At 38.4% G+C, this 18,392-nt stretch overlaps 1 protein-coding gene across 5 annotated transcripts in view; it reads right to left on the bottom strand.

The window, feature by feature from the left end:
- AFG1L (AFG1 like ATPase) overlaps positions 1-18,392 on the bottom strand; it is a 190,787-nt gene that overhangs the window by 16,392 nt on the left and 156,003 nt on the right. Inside the window, exon 12 of one of the 5 annotated variants that reach the window (XM_029223735.1) lies at positions 14,709-14,784. The exons of the other annotated variants lie outside the window; for them this stretch is intronic. Within the exon in view, the coding sequence (XP_029079568.1) occupies positions 14,770-14,784 (15 nt within the window). The 3' untranslated portion in view covers positions 14,709-14,769. Of the gene's footprint in view, positions 1-14,708; positions 14,785-18,392 lie in introns of those variants that run through there. 5 annotated transcript variants of the gene reach the window in all.

The raw sequence follows: 18,392 nt of genomic DNA, 5'->3' as shown, positions 1-18,392 counted from the left end.
GGTAGTAAATACTGCAGTGCTACGTGATCCGTGGCTGGTTGAATCCAAGGGTGCGGAACCTCGGACGTAGAGGAACAGAGTATACAGAGGGCCAACTATAAATTATACATCTTCAACTGCGTGTAGGGCCAGTACCCCTAATCCTGCATAGTTCAAGGATCAACTGCACTATTTATTCACCTCAGTGTCCCTAGCACCTTGCACAGACCAGGGAACAGAGTCTTGCATAATACAAGATTGGTGAATAAATGAATACAGTCACCAATTCTTCAAAATCAATTATATTTACTGAATGTTTAATAAATACAAGGTATTGTACTAAATCCTACAAGGACTTTGCAAAACACAGAGAAGACACATTTTTCCACTTTTTTGACTTCACTAACATACCACTAAATTGCATGCACATGATACCTATGGCAGCTGCAAATATTTATAGTTACATTTTGCATTAGTCGATCTGCCTATGTAAATAAACCATAGCATAAGACACTGTTTGAAATCATAATTAGTATCATAAATTCATGCATTGTATCCTGTGAATAACTAAAGCATATGATTATTTTTGAGTACTAAATGGCACCCCAGTTAGTAGCATCCTTAAGTATATTATTTTAGCTCAAAATTCAAGTAGCATTACCAAATGCAGATTCTTCTTATGATAGATAAGGATGACAGTCTCCATCTTTCTACCTGAGCAATTAAAAAGTTTGTCTTTCAAAGCGAGAGAGAGGCATGGACATATATATACTACCAAACGTAAGGTAGATAGCTAGTGGGAAGCAGCTGCATAGCACAGGGTGACCAGCTCGGTGCTTTGTGACCGCCTAGAGGGGTGGGATAGGGAGGATGGGAGGGAGGGAGACGCAAGAGGGAAGAGATATGGGAACATATGTATATAAATAACTGATTCATTTTGTTGTAAAGCAGAAACTAACACACCATTGTAAAGCAATTATACTCCAATAAAGATGTTAAAAAAAAAAAAAGATGTGGCACATATATACAATGGAATATTACTCAGCCATAAAAAAAAAACAAAATTGAGCTATTTGTAATGAGGTGGATGGACCTAGAGTCTGTCATACAGAGTGAAGTAATTCAGAAAGAGAAAGTCTAGTACTGTATGCTAAAACATATATATGGAATTTAAGGGGAAAAAATGTCATGAAGAACCTAGGGGTAAGACAGGAATAAAGACACAGACCTACTAGAGAATGGACTTGAGGATATGGGGAGGGGGAAGGGTGAGCTGTGGCAAAGCGAGAGAGTGGCATGGACAAATGTACAATACCAAATGTAAAATAGATAGCTAGTGGGAAGAAGCCGCATAGCACAGGGAGATCAACTTGGTGCTTTGTGACCACCTAGAGGGGTGGGTTAGGGAGGGTGGGAGGGAGGGAGACGCAAGAGGGAAGAGATATGGGAACATATGTATATGTATAACTGATTCACTTTGTTATAAAGCAGAAACTAACACACCATTGTAAAGCAATTATACTCCAATAAAGATGTAAAAAAAATACAAAACAAATTTTTTTAAAAAATTAAAGAAAATAAAAGAATAAATAAACAGCATTGCTCTAGTAAAAAAAAAGTTTGTCTTTGATGTGGCTGGTTATCTGAATAATTTTCTAAACAGGAACAATGAAAATCCACTTATTCAACGGTTTATGCATTCTCGACTATTGTTTCAAACTCTTTGTTTCTGTGGAAACCTGATGAAAACTTAAAGAACTTTAAATCTATAATGAGTTTGCTAAGGGCATTTGTTTTCCTTAATTACCAAGAATATACAGCTGCATTATATGTAGCACAGTTTCTCTAACAAACTTTTAGGAATAAAGAGCTTGCCTGCTGTCTTCTTTCTCCTGTATGAGAAACGGCACAGCTGTCTGTTTTGGTTTGACCCTGAGGCCGGGAGTGAGGATTTTCTCAATGCCACACCAATGTGAAAGGCACGAGCGTTACCACCAGCCTGCCTTCTGCCCTGCAATGAGCAGTTGATCCACTTCAGTGACACGAATGAGCTGCCAGCTTGAGTTTCTTTTTTCTCTGCCTGGCTAATGCTTGTTCTGCCACCATTATTTCAGCTCAAGTAGGACGATTATTATTTCAAGCGCTGTCTAGATTATACTGTCTTAAGGGTTACTCTTTATCTGTATAGACTCCTCTTTATAAATTCCTTGTAGTGATGCCCTGATAGCTCCTAATTAAACAAGTATGTGTGGCACCTTGCTTTGTTTACACAGAAATGACAATATCTCAGATCTTAAAGAGAAGTACCTTTTAATAGGAAAAAAAAATGCTTGAATGGAATTCAGATGAATGTGTCCTTTTCAAAACAAACAAAAAAAATAAAAAGAACTGACGTTAAAACAACTATGTGGGGCTTCCCTGGTGGCGCAGTGGTTGAGAGTCCGCCTGCCGATGCAGGGGACACGGGTTCGTGCCCCGGTCCGGGAAGGTCCCACGTGCCACGGAGCGGCTAGGCCCGTGAGCCATGGCCGCTGAGCCTGCGCGTCCGGAGCCTGTGCTCCGCGACGGGAGAGGCCACAACAGTGAGAGGCCCGCGTACCACAAAAAAAAACAAAAACTATGTGCACCAAAATAATAAAGATAATAATTAGAAAAAGAGCACTGAAATGTGTGCAAATAATTTCCCAAGACTGGTCATATGGCACCTTAATATGAGAAATCTCATTAATATGAAGACCATAACATCCAGCTGGGAAATATCTCGCCATTCCAGAAAATACTATCAACTCTTACACATTCTATTTCAGATGTTCTTTTTGTGCTGAGGAAAAGTCTTACTACTTGATTTATACAGTCACAATGGCAGGAGGCTAGTCCTACCTAGATCTGCCAGATCTTTGCCTAACACTCTATCCCCTCTATGGCCAAATAACAATGGTTAATATAGTATTCTATTGGGGGGTGGGCGTCATATTTTTATTTTAAGAGAATCTGTAGAAACAATGACTCAACAATAACAAAAAATCAATGTGGCAAACCAGAGGCAATTGTACCCTTTCCCCACCCTGACGCAACTAGCTCTGCGTATCTAATAGATCTCCAAATCCTGGAGATGTCTAATTCTGGAGATTATGGAACTGAAAACTTTCTCGAAACACAAACTGCATACCAGATCTACTGAGTGCCTACTATGTGAAAAGCACTGTGCCAGGTTTATTTCTAGGAATTCTAGTTCGACTGGGGAGTGGAAAACCCATTCGACTTATAGCCTGCAGCATAGAAAACCAAAATGAAAAATATGGAGATAGGTCAAAAACACAACATTAGAAGAACATGAAGAAGTAGGAAATCATTAGCATCATCATTATTATTAATAAGCACCACCGAGTGTAAGCATCAATACCACTCTAAGGCAATACATTAACGATGAGATGGTAAGAATTACTGGAATGGATTATACTAACCACCTGGGATTCAGTAAGTAGAGACCATAATTTGTTAAGCAATTAGCTGGCATCTGACTGGAACGTCCAATTGTTTAATAGACATCTAAAATTTGAGGAGTGTCAAGAGTTGCCCCCTTAGGAAATGAGATAACTGGGTTTGATTATGCCAACAAAATTAACATCATGAATGAGTTCGTGTAGCTTAGAACCCTCTATTCAGAAAGACCCTAAATACTTCTGGAATTAGAAAGTCCTGCCCAGGTAATTTATTCAGTTTAAGCTTTCAATTTAACTATGCATGATAGTCAGAAAGCAGCCTAGATTCTATAAAAAACAGGACTGCTTCTTTGGTTTTTAAGTCTGAGAGAAATGAGCCCTCACAGCCTCCTTCACAGACCTTGGCTAACCATGTCCTAGAATCTACCCTCACCATGGGATTATTCAACCTGGCTAGACTCTCTTGCTAGTTCTCAGGGTATCTAAAGTTTCTGAATTAAGGTAATGAGAGGGTTATGCTTTAGATTTTATAAGAAGCCATGGGGGCGGGGGGGAGCAGGGGGACTTCCCTAGCGGTCTAGTGGTAAAGACTCCGTACTTCCAATGCAGGGGGCATGGGTTTGATCCCTGGTCAGGAAGGAAGTTCCTCATGCAGCGCAGAGCAGCCAAAAAAAAAAAAAAGCCATGGGGATACTTTGAATTACTAGGTTTTGTTTATAATGACTCCCAAAATTTGTTTAAGCTTTAAGCCAATTCTAACCAGATTCTAGAAAAATGGGAACAACACAAGTGAGCTGAACAAGGCATTATACTGAGCATTTAGCCTAATAAGAGAACCCACATTCTCCATGTCCAGGAACACAGGCAGCAGGACAGTTTTCAAAAACATGCCATATACAATGTGTGTGTGTGTGAATAAGTATTTCACTAAAGATTATTTTTCTTTGCCTGACTTGGGTCTTCGTTGCTGCACGCAGGCTTTCTCTAGTTGCAGCGAACAGGGGCTACTCTTCGTTGCGGTGCGTGGGCTCCAGGGGTGCGGGCTTCAGTAGTTGTGGCATGTGGGCTCAGTATTTGTGGCTCGCAGGCTCTAGAGTGCAGGCTCGGTAGTTGTGGCACACAGGCTTAGTTGCTCCGTGGCATGTGGGATCTTCCCAGACCAGGGCTCAAACCCGTGTCCCCTGCATTGGCAAGCAGATTCTTAACCACTGCACCACCAGGGAAGTCCTAGTTTTTGATTTAAGTTTTTGATTGGAAGGTATTTAGTTTAATGTGGTCCTCTACTGTTAAGTAACCATGTATAATCAATCTTTTAAAATCATAAACAATGAGGAAATTTTATTTTAGCTGCACAAACAGCTAGTTCTTTGAAATGATTAACCTAGATATTAGCAATCCAGCAGACATTGAAAAAAATATTGGCAGGGGGAAGAAAAATAGCCCAATAGTTGCTAGAATCATTTCACAAAATCATTTATTAAAATAATGCTATAACAACCCCCTTCTAATTTCCCACTGCAAAAGGGATTTTCTTGGCTCATTCAAAACAAATGGAAATTTAAACATTATTGTTAAAGCCTCAGACATTATGATATCTGATTGTATAGACTACAGAAGGTAATAAATGTACATGGCCAAGGCTGATACATGTTTCCATCTTTTTCATTTTCTATTTTTAATTTAATGATTTTAATAAGAATGTACATGATAATGGTGAAGTAATTAGTAACAATACTACCAAAATCACTGAAATCAGTAACTGATAGAAGATTAGCACTTGATGGTGAACATAATTGAGCCATCGTGAGCATCCCTCAGTAGAGGGCAGTATTTGTTACATCTCATGGGAGGAAAGGCAATGTTATAAATTCGTCTGGCTTTGAGATCTATCCAGAAGAAATTTGAAAGATTACCCCCATATGGTGCAACATGAGGTTCTATACCCTTTGCTACTGGTTCTACATGCGCATATGAAATGAAAGGTCCATCAATGTTAACTCTTCCCTCTGGATTTCAGCGGCATGAACAATTACATGTAGGACACTAAAAAGTAACTTTGTAAAGAACTTTAGAATAGCAAAGAAATTATTTTAAATTTGAGAATGATGCTTTCTGAACGTGTTAAAATCTAACAAATGAAGAGATTTTACTGTTTTTGTTTTGCTTTGTGAGCAGTCATTGGGAAGAAACTGAATCCTCTTAGAGGTGGATATTAGAAAAGCCTAAGCAGAGTTGGAAAAGTAGATATTAAAGAGTTATCCTTCCTCATACTCTTCTGCCTTCTAAATCATGGAAATACTCAGTGAAAAATGCTAAATTCATACTCTGAAGATATTAAAACATGAAACAGAGCAAGGTTGTATGCCTCTCTGTACCGCTGCACACACAAAGGGCCAACTCCTTGAAACTTATTAAGACCAATAGAATTCTTCACTCCATTTTCTTGTCAAAGAGACAACTTTGAATTATCTGCTACCCAAATTTTATTAAAAGATACAACATTCGTGAAAGGCTTGAAAGTGAGTCTATCCAATCTCTAAACATTTAAAACTATTTCTCTGGATCAAGTCAAATAATAAAGAGAAAAGCTTAGTTGCAAAGTACTTTTTTGACCTCTATAGCCCTAGTTTCATTGAACTGTACTTTGTCATTGTGCCCCCAGCTGATATATAAGAATCTGTACAATACAAACTTGTATTAGCAGCAGGAATGGTGCTGAGTAAATTGTCCACTGGCATCTTTCAGACGTCCCTTTATGAAAGGTACAAGTCCTGCTCCCCGCTCCGCCCCCCCCCCCCCCCCCAAAATCTTCACTTCTGAGTAGCTAACTTGCTTCTATCTTCTAACTTACTAAGCATCCTTTCCCCTCTTTGGCTGGAGGGAGGCTATCCTTTCCCCTCTCTGGCTGGAGGGAGGCTAAGTGTTGATTTAATTTTTCAATATTAAGAACTTTGTAGAAGTTTATGATATGGATTGATATATATTAACTTTTCTTGTCTTTCAACTTTTCTCTATTTTCCCTTTGCTCTAATTTTTTAAAAAGTCTATTTAATTCTATTTGTGTATGTATGTGGGTGTCTTTGTATACATATGGGTACACATACATACAAAATGCTTTTTGGAATCAAGTAAGGTATAAATAAATACACACTAAAATTACCTTTTTCTATTTCTTTTTAAAGCTTATTTTGTTATTTAGTTTCCTTTAGATAGGTGGTAAAACAGAATCAGGGAAATAACATGTCAGTAAGAACTTCAAATAATAAACAGCAGTGCCTCTTAATTTTGTTAGTTAACAATTATGCACTGAACACCTATCAGTTACACAGTACTAAATGTAGAGAGCAGTATTCTTAGAGAAGGTGGGTTTTCAATGGAGAGGGAATTTGCCCAGTGTAGGAAAGTAGAAATCTATTTCATAAACATGGAATTAAATGGAATTTGGTGAAGACAGAAGAAGTCTGAGAAAAGCAAACCATCACTGGCTTTAGTAAAGCACTGAAGGGGGAGATTAGAAAATGTATTGCAAGGGCTGCAGCAATCCAGAATGATGTGAATATTTAACAATTCAGATTTGTATTATGACATGATAGGGAAATGCAGAAAGTTCGGGAAAGAAGCTGAGAATATAATAATTTGCTGTTTACACAGTTTTTTACATACATTAAAGCTGAAAGCAGTAAGATTAGGTTGCTTGTTATATATTCCTGTTAAGACCTTCTACAAAGTAACATCCAAATCCTAAAATGTTACCAAGCTAGTAAATTACTTCCATTTTAAAAAATTCAATAAAATGGTGGGAAATTTTATTGCTCCTACTGTACCTTTGATTCATCCACAGTAGTACATTGGCTCTGTTTCCTTCTACTGATTCTCATGATAACACATTTTCCAACCCCACCCCTACCCATCATCTCTTCCTTTTTCTATGTCAGTTCAGGTGACTTCACTGACCCCTTTAGGCTCCAAACTAACACATCTCTATAAATATCTTCCAGGTCTATATCTTCCATACTAGACTTCCAATTGTTCGTAAGAGTTCTTCTCTTACCTCTGGTATTTCTGTTAAGGGTTCTGCTGTTCCTCTGGTCACCCAAACTGAAAACGTCAGAGCTCTCTGACTTGCCTTGAACCTGAGACCCCTCTACATCCAATCCCATAGATTTCTCTCATATCCATCTGTTCTTTCCAATCATGTAAATTTGGCTTATGTCCCTGGTTGAGGGGGCAATTAGGAACTGAAATCCAGTCCATGCTGTTTGCTAAGCCATGCACCCTGATGAGGGGCAGCATCTACCTAGAGGAAGGGGCACACTTTTTTCCACATAAAGGCATGACTTGCTTACTTAGGTCCATGCCCATCTTCACGGGTGGCTTTATCTAATGCACACAAGGCTCCACATGTGGTAGTAGCAGTGCCAATCTTGCCAGATTATCCAATACAGATCTGTTAAAAAATAATGACTAGTTTGTTTTATGCTGATGAAGGTTCTAATCCAAACTCTACTACCTGATATGCAAACCCCTTTACACTGACTTCAACCCTTCTATCCTGCCTGAGTACACACCACTCTCCCACACATAATCGAAGTTCCAGCCATGACTCTTAAGTCCTCTACATAGAGAATTCTGGATTGTCAGTTTTTTCCTTTCAGCACTTTAAAGATGTTGTACTGTTTTCAGGTCTCTATCGCTTCCAATGAGAAGTCAGTCCTTAACGATATCGTTGTTCCTCTAACTGCTTTGAAATTTTTTTTATCTTTAGTTTTCAACAGTTTGACCATGATGTGCCTGGGAGTGATTTTCTTTGTATCTGCTAGAAGTTTTTTGAGCTTCTAGAATCTGTAAAATTACATCTTTTACTAAATTTCAGCCATTTTCTTTAAAAATTTTTTTCTGTCCCACTTTCTTCCTTTTCCTTCTGGGACTCCATGACACATAAGTTAAACCTTTTGATAAAGTTTCTTAAGTCATGAGGCTTCGTTAGTTTTTTTATTGTTTTCTGTGTTTCAGATGGCATAATTTCTATTATCTATCTTTAAGGGCACCAGCTTCCCAATCATCTGCAATTAGTGTTAAGTATATATAGTGAATTTAAAAATTTTTAAGTCTAGAATTTTTAATTTTTAGTGTTAGAATTTCCATTTGGTTCTTTTTTATAGTTTCAATTCCTCTGCTAAGATTTCCTATTTGTTCATTCAATTCCAGTATATATTTCCTTCATATCCCTGAGTATAGATATAAAAGCTACTTTAAAATCTTTGCCTCTATTTCCAACATCTGTGTCATTTCAGGGTCAGTTTCTGTTAATTACCTTTTCCTCTTTTAAAATGGGTCAGATTTTCCTGTGTCTGCTCACATCTAGGAATTTTGGATTGTATTCTGGATATTGTGAATGATATGTTGCAGAGACTTGGGATTCTTTTATATTCCACCAAAGTATATTGATTTTGTTGTTGTTGCTATTTTAGCAGGTAATTAATCTGGCTAGTCTCACACTCCAAACTCTGTTTCCTCTGTGATGGGCAGCGACTGAAATCTCTGTTCAATTTTTTTTTAGCCTTAGTTGTACATATATAGTTCAGCCCAATTAGGCAGAGTTTATATGAAGAATGTTGGGCTCTTTCTCTGTGTTTCTCTCCTTTCCATAATTTCTCCTCTTATTCTCTAGCTGCTATGGTCACTCTCCTCTGATGCCTCAAGTCAGGAATACTGCAGGTTTCCAACTATTTTTAAATATCCCATAAGAAGCCAACTGTGATCTGCTCTCAGGCAAAAAATGACAAAAATAAGAATTCATCGGTATCAATCTCTTCTTCCATGTGTGGATAGTGTTCCACTTTCTCCCTGCTTTTGGTTGCTCAATAATGCCTTCCAGATAATTGTTTTTTAGATTTGTCCAGAGTTACAATTGTGATCTATAGGTGGGTTGCTCAAATAGGAGCTACTCTGTCATTAATGGAAGTAGGATCTTCCAGAGTCTTCAAGTCTCTAAACATACTCTGTAATTTCCTACCTCTGTGTTTCTCACAGAAACATAAAACCTCAGAGGAGGAAGAGGTCACAAAAGTTGCCCTCATGATCCCTTACCCTTAGGAACAACCAAACAACCACCCCTTCTTCCTCTCCCCTGCACCAGCCGAGTCTCCAACCATCCAGCCCTCAAGGCTCACTTCCTCTTTACTACCCACAGCATTCCGGTCACACAGATCCTGTGGTACTAATTATAATCTGTCTCACATTCTGGTGATCTATATACTAGTCACGTTTTCTCCTCTAAATTAAGACTAACTATGGTGACTGACTCTTAATTCATCTTGTTACCCCCTATAGCACCTAGAACTATGCCAGCTTTCCATTAAGTACAGTAGGTCTCACTTTCCATGGTTTCACTTACCTGTGGTGAACGCTGGTCAGAAAATTTTAAATGGAAAATTCCAGAAATAAACAATTTGTAAAATTCTAGATTGCACACATGAGCAGTGTGATGAAATCTTGTACGGTCCCATTCAGAATGTGAATCTCCCCTTTGTCCAGGGTATCCCGCCATTAGTCACTTAGTAGCCATCTCAGGTATCGGATCGACTCTCTTGGTATCCCAGTGCTTATGTTGAAGTAACCTCTATTTTACTTAATAATGGCCCCAGAGTGCAAAAGGAGTAATGCTGGCAATTCGGATATGCCAAAGAGAAACCGTAAAGTGCTTCCTTTAGGTGAAAAGGTAAAAGTTCTCGACTTAATAAGGAAAGAAAAAAACCATATGCTGAGGTTGCTAAGATCTACAGTAAGAATGAATCTTCTATCTGGAATATTGTGAAGGAAAAAGAAATTCATGCTAACTTTGCTCTTGCACCTCAAACTGAAAAAGTTACAGCCACAGTGCATGATAAGTGCCTAGTTAAGATGGAAAAGGAATTAAATTTGTACAATAAGGTACTTTGAGAGAGAGAGAGACCACATTCACATAACTTTTATTATAGTATATTGTTATAATTAAGCTATTTTATTATTATTTATTGTCAATTTCTTACTATGCTTAATTTATAAGTTAAACTTTATCATAGTTATGTATGTATAGGAAAAACAATAGTATATGTAGGCTTAATAGTATCCATGGTTTCAGGTATCCACCACAGATAAAGAGGGACTACTGTGCTCGGTAAACATCTACTGAATGACTGGGGAAAAGGGACATAAAATATAAAATGGGTAGGGCTCTCTCTGTTACCCTGCTTCTCTCCCTCCCTCCCTTCCTTCCTTCCTTTCTCCCTCCCTTCCTCCCTCTCTCTCTTTCTTTCCCTCCCTCCCTCCCTTCCTTCCTTGACCACAGGGCATGTGGCATCTTACTTCCCGGGCCAGGGATCAAACCCACACCCCCTGCAGTGGAAACATGGAGTCTTAACCACTGCACTGCCAGGGAAGTCCCTGTTATCCTGCTTTAAAGGTTACTTAAACAAATATCTAGCACGTTGGTTTATTTATTTAGCAAGTTTCCTTCCTAAAAGGATGACATTCCCAAGAGGAGATACTATTTGCTGATCCACTAGAACATGCTGGTCAAAGTTACAACCTTTCCTAGAGTTTACTGCCCCATTAATTTTCCTAAAACATTACTTTATGTACCATGTTCCTGCTCAAAACCTCTGTAGATGTACCCTGTGGATCAGGGTAAGAAGTCTATACTTCGCTGCCTGATTTTATGGCGAATCTGTCTAGGATTTTCATTCTTCCCTTTTCTCTCCAACATGCACTCTGCTCTTATTAGGCAAGTTTCTTCTCTTCCTCCTGAAACATTTGGTGCTTGGCTTCAGATCATGGCTGAAATACCTTCACTCTGCTTGTCTAAATTCTACTCACCTTTCAAGCAAGATTATTTTCCTCCTTAAATCTCATGTCTCCTCAGAGCCTTCCCAATCCTTATTATCCTTACCTTTAACTCCTGATGCACTCATAATAATGTATTTAACTAGGGAGCACGGCTCTTTAAAATACCATTACAGCTGAAAGGAGTGACAGAAACTAGCTGATCACATTATGCATTTTACAGATGAGGTACTTGGACCCAGAGAGGTTAAGTGACCTGCCTAAGGCCATTCAGCTACATAGTGTCAGTAACGATTCGGATTCATATTTCTTGATTCAATTGGGCCTCTTTCCACTCTACTGCATTGTTTGGTATTTGGTTCATGTTATTTCGTTTACTAAATTGTAAACTCTTTGAAAAAACTTCTTTCACTCCTTTTATATTCTTCATAACATAGTGGCATACAGATATGGAAGCACTTAAATAGTTGCTGACCACTGAATCATTGTAGCAGTCTTGGGAGGGAAATCTTACATAACATATATTTCTTGATTAACAATAAAAGATAAAAGAGTTAAGTAATACTTGACCCTTGACAACAAATAATGTTGCTTACCATCTGGTTCTACAAGAATGAAGTCACTAGTCAAGGTAGTCACTGACCTTTAACACAGCCTGAAAGGAGTTCAGGGTGGAGATCAGGAAGGAGGCACTCTATGCTCTGGGAAAACTGGCAGAACAGGCCTGCACATAGATATTTTCAGATAGATTTTACTCAATTTCTTGCATCTTCTCATACTTAGAAAAGCACTAAAATCGTTAATGGAGACATCTGCTCCTCATTACTAGCAGCAACCTTGATGTATGCTTGATTGCACGTATCCTCTTTGCCAAAATATACTGATCTACCCCTTACCTCTTTGGAGCAGTTCCTTAGAGCTATGTGAGAGGTTGTCTCCTGGGCTATAGTCCTCAGTAAGTCCCCAAATAAAACTGAACTCACAGTTCTCACGTTGTGCTTTTTTTTCTAGTCCACACCCTAAAATACATGGCAATCTTATGATTTCTTAACACTATACCTCACTTCTAGTTTTCTCAAAATCTTTTGCCTGACTCCACAGTATCTTCACAAGTTATTTTAAGAAACAAAACAGTATATTCTAATAATTCTCAAACTTTTTTCTATAAAATACATCTCAAAGTAATAATATATCTAGTGAGATGTACCTTATTGAATATTCTAACTAGCAATGTAATTATTAATTACTTTAATTACTTTAATTATTAATTATAATTCTGAGTAACTGATCTAATCTAGGGGAAGGTACTATGGAGTATATCAAATCATGTACTTTATGATGAGAAACAGAAAAACTTAAAAATTACAGATCAAACAATTACTTGATTAAAACATTTTTCTATTTAAAAAAAAATCAAGCCAGTTGGAAGTTAGCATTAGAAAAGTCATCAGTGTTAAAGCTTTTTTAAAAATCAAGCAAGTACTTTTAAAGTGTTTCATAGTCATGTTAATTGATTGGCCTAGATTTTCTCAACCCTTTACCCATCATCTCATTGTATAGGTCTTCTGTTTAGAGAACTATTCCCAATAATTATTTAGGGCTGTGATACATGTGTTATTAAAAGCCAAGTGAGATCACGTACTTTAAATTCTTTTTTAAAACTCTCATTTTACAAAGTTAATGACCACTTTAATTTTTTTTTTTTTTTGGCTGTGTTGGGTCTTCGTTGCCGCCCTTGGGCTTTCTCTAGTTGTGGCGAGCAGGGGCTACTCTTCATTGCAGTGCACCATCTTCTCATTGCAGTGGCTTCTCTTGTTGCAGAGCATGGGCTCTATGCACGTGGGCTTCAGTAGTTGTGGCACGTGCGCTCAGTAGTTGTGGCTCGCAGGCTCTAGAGTGCAGCCTCAGTAGTTGCGGCACACGGGCTTAGTTGCTCCACGGCATGTGGGATCTTCCCAGACCAGGGCTCGAACCTGTGTCCCTTGTATTGGCAGGTGGATTCTTAACCACTGCACCACCAGGTAAGTCCAATGACCACTTTAATTTTTAAAGTTTTAATTCATACTTCTTAATCATTGTCTGAGCAGACAGACACATTCCTCCCAAAGACCAAAGCAAATATTAAATATTAGTTTGTCATGCCTTCCTAGAGGAGAAGAGGTCTTGAGAGGAATATGAGGAGTTGCGCCTACTACTAGCTCTGATTCTCAAAATAATTTTATTCCTAAGAAAGAGGACATGTTGAAGGTATACAGTTCTTAGCACACGGACTCTTCCCTTGAGGTCCCCTGGGAATTCTGAGGCAACTTCTCCCCATTATAGGGACTGGATACATTTTTTTTTTTAAATTATTGGAGTATAGTTGCTTTACAATGTTGTGTTAGTTTCTGCTGTACAGCAAAGTGAATCAGCTATATGTATACATATATCCCCTCTTTTTTAGATTTCCTTCCCATTTAGGTCACTACAGAGCATTGAGTAGAGCTCCCTGTGCTATACCGAAGGTTCTCATTAGTTATCTGTTTTATACATAGTAGTGTATATATGTCAATCCCAGTCTCCCAATTCATCTCACCCACCCCCCTTCCCCGCCTTGGTATCCACAAGTTTGTTCTCTCCTTCTGCTTCTGTGTCTCTATTTCTGCTTTGCAAATAAGTTCATCTGTACCATTTTTCTAGATTCCACATATAAGCAATATTACATGATAGTTGTTTTTCTCTGACTTACTTCACTCTGTATGACAAATACATTTTTAAATTGCTTCAGTTAGCAGCACAACATAAATATATTCAAGAAAATGAAAGCAAATTTTCTCCCTTAGAGAAGCTTCAGGCAGCTGAGTCTGAGAAGTCCATGGCCTGCAGAGCTTAAAATTTTTGTTGCCATATTCGCTGCATCAGCTAAGGAGCTGTTCTCACCCCAGTTTGGGAACAGAAGCTGAGCAAGACTACTCAGACTCACAGTGAGTCCTGCAACAGAAAACTTCCCATGTGAAGAAACTTGGAAGGCACTCTCTCCACCCAGCTTTTCTCCATTCCTTCAGATTCTTCTCATCTCCCTTTTTATCATGGAAATGACCACAATTATTTTAAGTGGCCACAGTTTTCTAACTTCTAATCTAGCCCCCCTTTTTTAATATAAAATTTATTTATTTATTTATTTACTTATTGGCTGCGTTGGGTCTTCGTTGCTGAGCGTGGGCTTTCTCTAGTTGCGGCGAGCAGGGGCTACCCTTCGTTGCAATGCGCAGGCTTCTCGTTGCAGTGGCTTCTCTTGTTGCAGAGTACGGGCTTCTAGGCACGCAGGCTTCAGTAGTTGCAGCACGCTGGCTCAGTAGTTGTGGCTCACAGGCTCTAAAGCACAGACTCAGTAGTTGTGGCACACGGGCTTAGTTGCTCCGTGGCATGTGGGATCTTCCCAGACCAGGGCTCGAACCCGTGTCCCCTGCATTGGCAGGCGGATCCTTAACCACTGAGCCACCAGGGAAGTCCTAATCTAGCTCCTTTTTAATGGGCATTTCTCTTAAAGTCCTTTTTCCTTTAAAATAATAAAACACAAAAAACATAACAATTTTAACCCAATATATAGTTATTTCCCTGGAAGAGAAAAATCATCATCAACAATTAGTAAAAACTGATCCTTCAGTCTAACTTCTAACCTTATAGAGAATTCTTTTTCTTTCATTTACAGAATTTCAGGATAATTATGTAAATTCAGGTTAAAAGTTACTTGTATAGGGCTTCCCTGGTGGCGCAGTGGTTGAGAGTCCACCTGCCGATGCAGGGGACACGGGTTCGTGCCCTGGTCCGGGAAGATCCCACATACCGTGGAGCGGCTGGGCCCGTGAGCCATGGCCGCTGAGCCTGCGCGTCCAGAGCCTGTGCTCCGCAACGGGAGGGGCCACAACAGTGAGAGGCCCACGTACCGCAAAAAAAAAAAAAAAAAAAGTTACTTGTATACACCTTAACTTTTTAAATCAAATTATGGTATAGGTCTATTATGAGGTTTTATTCCAAAAACCTTCTTTATAATTCGGAGGGCCAATATGAAACAGCTGGCTCCAAGATGTATGTTGAAATTTGACATCTTACTGCATATGCCCTATATTCCTTCTCACACATTTAACTGTACCCCTCAAACTGGCACAGCAAGGCAAGCATGGGTTTGTAGGGAGGATTCAGGATTAGTTGAATGGTTAGATAAGATGGCTTTCAAGGTGCCTTTCTACACCAAGACTATGACTCTTTAGCTTAAGGGCTGACTAGGAATGAGGACAGGGAAAGACAAAGGAAAGAAAGACTTAGGACTCATTTTTGACATTGGATTCACATTCTACCCTTCAAGAATCTGACCCATTCTATACTAAGCTCTTTGCTACCTCACTTCTGCCCTACCTGTTCCCTATGCTTTAGCCAGGCTAGCAGACTGCCTTATTTGCACATGGTATTACCAGAGGTCAGAATATTTGGGAAAAGGACACACACGGATCAGCAATGCTACCAGAACGGTTTTGCTGCTGGGAAGGTAAAGGGCTAAGGAGATTCCTGGGCTGCCTCAGCTCTGGTGATTAATGCCCTTACTCCCTGATGCTAATCACCACCATTGGCATCCAAACACCATCAGCCTTGACTCTTGGCCAAATAGTAGAGATAAAAGCTATTCATCCTTTAGTATTTACTGAGAGTGTACCAAGGACACAAACCAGAAGTAGTTCCCAATCAGTGGTTTCATTTGGAATACATGAAATGAAATAGAGACAGAACAGAGAAAGAGAAGGGAAACGTCTTTTAGCAACTCCCCCAAGGATTCTATTCGATACAGTTCGATAAGTCTAACAATATACAAACTAATATGATATAATAAAGACTAATAGACAGTTGAAAGCCAAAACACATATCTGATGGATCTCCATTCCTTGAATACTAAGACCCAAAGAAGAAAGCTAATGAACAAAAAGTTGATAATGAACAATGTATACACCCATGCATCTGCATCAACTGGTATATTTTTCTGCTCAGACTTTTTACAAACACACCTGGCTACCTGTAATTATTTTTAAGACACAAATAACAAACTACTCTTGCAAACAGTTACTTGTGAGCACAGTTATCAGTTGAGGAAACAATTTTCTGCAGGTGTAAAAATTACATTTCTCAATAAGAAAAATTGAGGTATAGTCAGTTTACTCGTTAAGCCTTAAGAATTTAGTTTTGGTCTGCTTTCTTTGAATAGGGTACTTTCGTTTTAGGTCCACAGAAATTTAACTCTAAAGAAAGTAGTTCTCAAACTTTTTGGTTTCCGGACCCCCTAGCACTCTTAAAAATTACTGAGGAGCCCATGTTTTGCTTATGTGGGTTATATCTCCCAATAGTTACTGTATTAGAAATAAAAACTGAGAAAATTTTTAAATATTTATTAATTTATTTTAAAAACAATGATAAAACCATTATATTCAACCCATAAAATTAACAGAAATAACATTTTTATGAAAATAATTATATTTCTAAAATGAAAATAGTAAGAAGAGTAGCATTGTTTTATACTTTTGGCAAATCTCTTTAATGTCCAGCATAATAGAAGATGGTAGAATTCTCATACCTGCTTCTACAGTCAAACTATTGTGATATGTTGCTTTGGTTGAATCATATAAGAAAATCTAGCCTCACACAAATATGTAGTTGGAAAAGGGAAAAGTTTTTGGTTTTTTTTGCAGTACACGGGCCTCTCAATGCCGCGGCCCCTCCCGTCGCGAAGCACAGGCTCCGGACGCACAGGCCCAGCAGCCATGGCCCACGGGCCCAGCTGCTCTGCGGCATGTGGGATCCTCCCGGACTGGAGCACGAACCCGTGTCCTGCATCGGCAGGCAGACTCTCAACTACTGCACCACCAGGGAAGCCCAGGGAAAAGTATTTTAACAGCCTTGTTAGATAATTGTGGATTTTCTTCTTTGCTGCTACATGAAAACTCAACAAGAACTTCCTTCCAAAGAGCTCACTATGGAAAGAAGGGGAAAAGAATAACTTTATACTGGAGACAAACACTACCTCAGACAAGTGTGATCAAGGTTAACATCAACAGTGATAAGTCATGTTGATAATAGGTACCCTTGATATGATCTGATGAAAATAGCACTTAACCTCTGTGATCTTCCTCCCAAAGCCCACAATTCCAGTCAAATCATGAGAAAAACATCAGACAAATTCCATTTGAGGGACAATCTACAAAATAAATGACCAGTATTCCTCAAAACTGTCAGGGTCATCAAAAACAAGGCAAGTCTGAGAAACTGTCACGGCCAAGAGGAATCTAAGGAGGCAAGATAACTAAAGGTAATGTGGTATCCTGGATGGGATCCTGGAACAGAAAAAGGATACTGGGTAAAAACTAAGAAAGTGTGAATAATATATGGACTTTAGTTAATCATATCAATATTGGTTCATTAATTGTAATGAATATACCATACTAATGTAAGATGTTAATAACAGGGGAAGTTGGATTTGGGAGTATATGGAAACTCTCAGGACTACCTCCTCAATTTTTCTGTAAGCTTAAAACTTCTAAAATATAGTCTATTTAAAATTTTTTAAAAACTTGACAAGAAGTAATTTTTTAAATAATAGTTGCAATGTAGAGTCTGAAACAATATTAGTGTATTTTTAAATTCTGTTATATTAAAATCCATTATTAGTGTTTCTTGCATTTTAAATAGACCTTCGTCATGCATGATTTTGTAAGAGTATGCATTGGTTATTGGAAAATATTCATTCAAAGAGTAATGCATATCTTCTAAATGTTGACACATTTGATTATACAATACCAAAACTTAGCATTTGTTAATATCACCATCAATCTCATCAGAAAAAAATACTTAAGAATTGGGAAGAGGTGCCAAGTTCATGGTGGCAGCAACAAGTTTTCCAAAATTCTATTTTTTACTTGTTTGCTCAAATTTTTATCATTGGCAACAAATACTTGTAGTTGTTTTCTTAAAGTGACAGTTTTATCGATACTTTGTTCATTTTCAAGAAAATGTCTGTCAAACACTATGAGAAAATGTCTGCCAAACCTGAATAACTGTAGTCTATCTGTCACTTATTCTTCCAAGTGAAAATGGTGTTCCAAGAAAAAAGTGACTAGTTTAGCT

The sequence above is a fragment of the Monodon monoceros genome, unplaced genomic scaffold, assembly GCF_005190385.1.
Source record: "Monodon monoceros isolate NGI ecotype Baffin Bay Population unplaced genomic scaffold, NGI_Narwhal_1 Super_Scaffold_15, whole genome shotgun sequence".
In the NCBI taxonomy this organism is placed as follows: Eukaryota; Metazoa; Chordata; class Mammalia; order Artiodactyla; family Monodontidae; genus Monodon; species Monodon monoceros.
This window is presented reverse-complemented; position numbering and strand designations above follow the sequence as displayed.